The 3,909-nt window shown below is 50.2% G+C and overlaps 1 protein-coding gene across 1 annotated transcript in view; it reads left to right on the top strand.

Moving 5' to 3' along the window:
• Nucleotides 1-3,909, top strand: part of TRIM71 (tripartite motif containing 71, E3 ubiquitin protein ligase) — a 61,937-nt gene that overhangs the window by 47,780 nt on the left and 10,248 nt on the right. The window contains exon 3 of the mRNA XM_010835585.1: nucleotides 1,788-1,955. Within this exon, the coding sequence (XP_010833887.1) occupies nucleotides 1,788-1,955 (168 nt within the window). The remainder of the gene's footprint in view (nucleotides 1-1,787; nucleotides 1,956-3,909) is intronic.

Here is a 3,909-nt window from a genome sequence, read left to right as displayed (position 1 = left end):
AAAGAAAAAAGTGGATCCTGAGCAGAGGTGAAGAGAGGATTGCTTAGCTGTTTGGTAAGAGGAGGGAGCCTTCTGCTGGGAGGTTTTCACACTTCACATTAGCAGGAGTGATCCCTTTATTCCCGTGACAAATGGAAGGAGCAGAGGGGAGGGATGTTGTTTAGGCCAGAGAAACGCTTTAGCAGAACTTGGTAAAAACAGAGCGTCCAGGAATTTCCCTACATTTATTTAGCTTTTTTTGGTTTAGATCTCAGGCTGGCTTGAGAATTTTAAATTTATCAAATGAGAAAGATTACATCTCTAAATGGCAGGCCTTTTTCAAAAAGCAATTGGCCTTCACAGAGGCAAGTACCTCCTGGACTCGACTTCTGGAGAAGTACCGCACTCAACAAGTTACAAACCCGATCACGTTTCCTGCCTGACAAAGGGGGTCTAGAAACTTGCCGGATCACAACCATTTCTTCCAAGCAGGAATTTGATATCCTTAGTCTTTCCTTTCTCCCGTTCTTGGATCCCAGACAGAGAAGAAGCACCCTAACCTCTACTGGGTCACGTGCTGCTCTGTGTGGAGCGGCCTGTTTGCCTGGCAAACAGCCGCTTGGGGGTGTCGTTTCCTAATGGACATGCTCCATCCACAATAAATAATGCGAGCTGACCTGGGGCCTTGGAGTATGGGACGTGCAGTGTAATAGGAACTTCCTGGGTCTCAGAGCACCCCCATCTCTTCTTCCATCTCACAACACTCTGCTTCCAGAATCTCCCGGTCCTGGGTCTTACCCCCTTGGTGACACCTTGGCAGGTGCTTTGTGCCCTGGATGGGGTAGCCAGAACCCTGTGTGTTGGGAGCAGCCCTTGCTACCTGTGTGGCCTCTTCTCCTGGGCATTGAGTGCTGAGGATGTGAAGGCACCCCCCGCCACCAGACACACAAACTGCTTCCCTGCCTGTTGGCTGGCTTCCCCTCACCCCCTGGTGTAACAGAGGCAGACTGAAGCCCTGCTCTTGTAAGCAAGCCAGCAAACATTTACAGACAGCGGTGCCGAGGGCCAGCTCTGGGGAGGGATGCGATGGGACTGGCCCTGCGCCAAGGAGCTTTTGCTGTTGAGAGTTGGGCGTTTATCAGCAGGTGGAGGCGGTGCCAAGCCTTCTGCCCCTCCCAGCACTGGGGGAGCCCCAGGGCAGCACAGAACTTGGCATAAAGCAGCTCTGTCAAGCACCAGCTGCCTCCCAGGGTCAGCTCCTGGGAACAACTTGGCAGGAAAGAGAAAGACAAGAAGCTGGCTGGCTTTTACCATGAGCCTCTGGCCCTCGTTCCAGAAACGGAAGCCCTCACCTTGCTTAAGTGCTTCTCGATGGGGAAGGTGGCAGCGGGCGCTAGTGGGTGGGTGTTTGATCCTGGCCCCCCGCCTGGCTTCCCAGCCCAGAGCCTGGGATGGCAAGAGAAACTGTGTGTATTGGTCCATTCCGGCCACCCATCTCAGACCACAGAGACATACTCTTGGAACTTCCTCTGGTTAGATTAGGATTAGGGAAGTCTCTGATGGCAGGAGGATTGTTTTGTTTCTTTGTTTCTTGGCCTTCCAAGTGGCTCAGTCATGGCTGTGAAAGAAACTGGAGCAGAACGGGGGAGCTGGTTGGTTTTTCTCTGGGTCGGGGGTGGAGGGGAGCAGGTTCCTCAGGGTGGACGGCGGCGCCCCACCCCCCCCGGTGGGGGGTGCGTGTTTGCCGTGGGGGTCTGCCGCAGAGCGTCCCGCACGCCGCTAACACCTGCGTCTCTCTGGTCCCCCAGGTGCTGCACCTGTACTGCGACACGTGCTCCGTGCCCATCTGCCGCGAGTGTACAGTGGGCCGGCACGGCGGCCACAGCTTCGTCTACCTCCAGGAGGCTCTGCAGGACTCGCGGGCCCTCACCATCCAGCTGCTGGCCGACGCCCAGCAAGGCCGCCAGGCCATCCAGGTCAGTCCCTCCCCACCCTTCACCCGTCTCCCTGGTTCTTCCTGGCACAGAAAACCTTTCCCACCCCCCCTTTCAGATGTGTGCAGATGTTTGGGTGTGCCATGGGACAGTGACCCCGATGAGCCCACGTGACAGGCAGCGGCAGTCACGTGAGGGCGGAGCGGGCAGGGCATGGAGACCTCACAGTCTCGTGAAGATGACAGTGGTGTGGCTTGAGTTACTAGCTGCTTGGGGCAGGTTTCCCATCCAAGTTCCTCTCTCCCGCCTTTCCCACACCCCCCGCCCCAATCCAATGGACATCAGCCTGCTTCGGTCAGAACTGTAGGAAGATTGTCCTCATCTTGCTACCCAGATTGGTTTACAGGTGAGAAATAAGTGAGCATGGGAAATTTTATATAAGGTTCAGAGTCTCAAACTTCCCTGGGAGCTAAATAAGGTCATGTAGGAAGGGATACATGTAACTTTGGGACACAGGGAAGTTCGCTTACATAGGTAATAATAGTGTTGCCTGATCCAGGTTGACAGGGTTTTAGGAAAATAAAATAATCAGGTTGTTTTCCTTGTCTGGTAGGATAAGCTTGAAAGTCAAGCATTACTAATCCTTGAACAGAAATTGAATAGGAAACTGTTTAGAATGTGAATTATTTTTTAAAATAAGATTTTTGGAAGGAGATGGTAAAGAATTGATCATGCTCTAGGGAAGAAGGATGGTTTAGGATTTTAGTAAGTTTCTCAGCAACTGTCAACATTTCTATGCATGATACTGAAGTAATCTTTCTGCTGAGTCAGGTTATCTGATAGCCACATGCTGGGAAAGATTGAGGACAGGAGGAGAAGGGAATGACAGAGGGTGAGATGGTTGGATGGCCTCACCCACTCGATGGACATGAGTTTGAGCAAACTCCGGGAGATGGAGAAGGACAGGGAAGCCTGGCAGGCTGCAGTCTGTGGGGTTGCAAAGAGTCAGACTCAACTTAGCAACTGAACAACAGCAAATGTAATCTGAGAATTTCATAAAGGTTTTCCCTGGGGCCAGCCATAGTTTGGATCAGGAATATAGTTGCTTTCCACTTAAGACAGCCTTGATTCTTTATTTACTTCTTCATCACATGTAAGATGCCATTAATTGTAAGATACACATTTATGTAGTATACAACCAAGAAAGGAAAAAAGCCCACTGACAATGTAAAGATGAATCATAGTTTCAAAGGTACACAATGTGATAAAGTATCACTCATATCTGCTGTGGTGGCCTGTATCGGTGACACTTGCTTCTCTCTTATCTTCTGACTATCAGGCCACTTTAAATACCTGTCATCAGGTCACCACTGTTCTCTATGCAGACATCACTAATCGCTTTCGGCACTTTTCTCCGTGAAACCCAGATTTGGCCTCAGACTCTCCTCGCTACTAAGTGGCCGCCACTCAACAGTCAGCTGGCATCACTGACTTCCCTGCCCAGATTGGGATCCTCAACTTCAAGTGTTTGATTGAATCTGTTAACATTTGAAGACAACCTTTTTTTCCTCAAGTGCCATGCTTGTTTGGTGATCTTTCTTCTTTCCTCCCTCCCCCGCCCCCCCTTTCTTTGCTTCCTTCTTATTTATTTATTTTAAAAATATTTATTTTTGGTTGTGCCAGGGCTTAGTTGCGGCACACAGGATCTTTAGTTTTGGCATGTGGAATCTAGTTCCCCGACCAGGGGTCGAACCAGGCCCCCTGCATCAGGATCACAAAGTCCCAGCTGTTGGACCACCAGGGAAGTCCCTCTTCTTCTTTTTTAAAAAACTAATTATTTTAGTTGGAGGATTACTTTACAATATTGTGGTGGTTTTTGCCGTACATCAACATGAATCAGCTACGGTGCACATTTCTTTTTTTATATCAAGTGTGTGTTTCTGTTTTCCAAGCTTCCCCATCCCTTTCACCCACTGCCATTTCCCCCAACCCATCT

This window comes from Bison bison, unplaced genomic scaffold, assembly GCF_000754665.1.
Source record: "Bison bison bison isolate TAMUID 2011002044 unplaced genomic scaffold, Bison_UMD1.0 scf7180017864043, whole genome shotgun sequence".
In the NCBI taxonomy this organism is placed as follows: domain Eukaryota; kingdom Metazoa; phylum Chordata; class Mammalia; order Artiodactyla; family Bovidae; genus Bison; species Bison bison.
The sequence above is the reverse complement of the archived record's forward strand: the minus strand, read 5'-3'. Positions and strand labels throughout refer to the sequence as shown.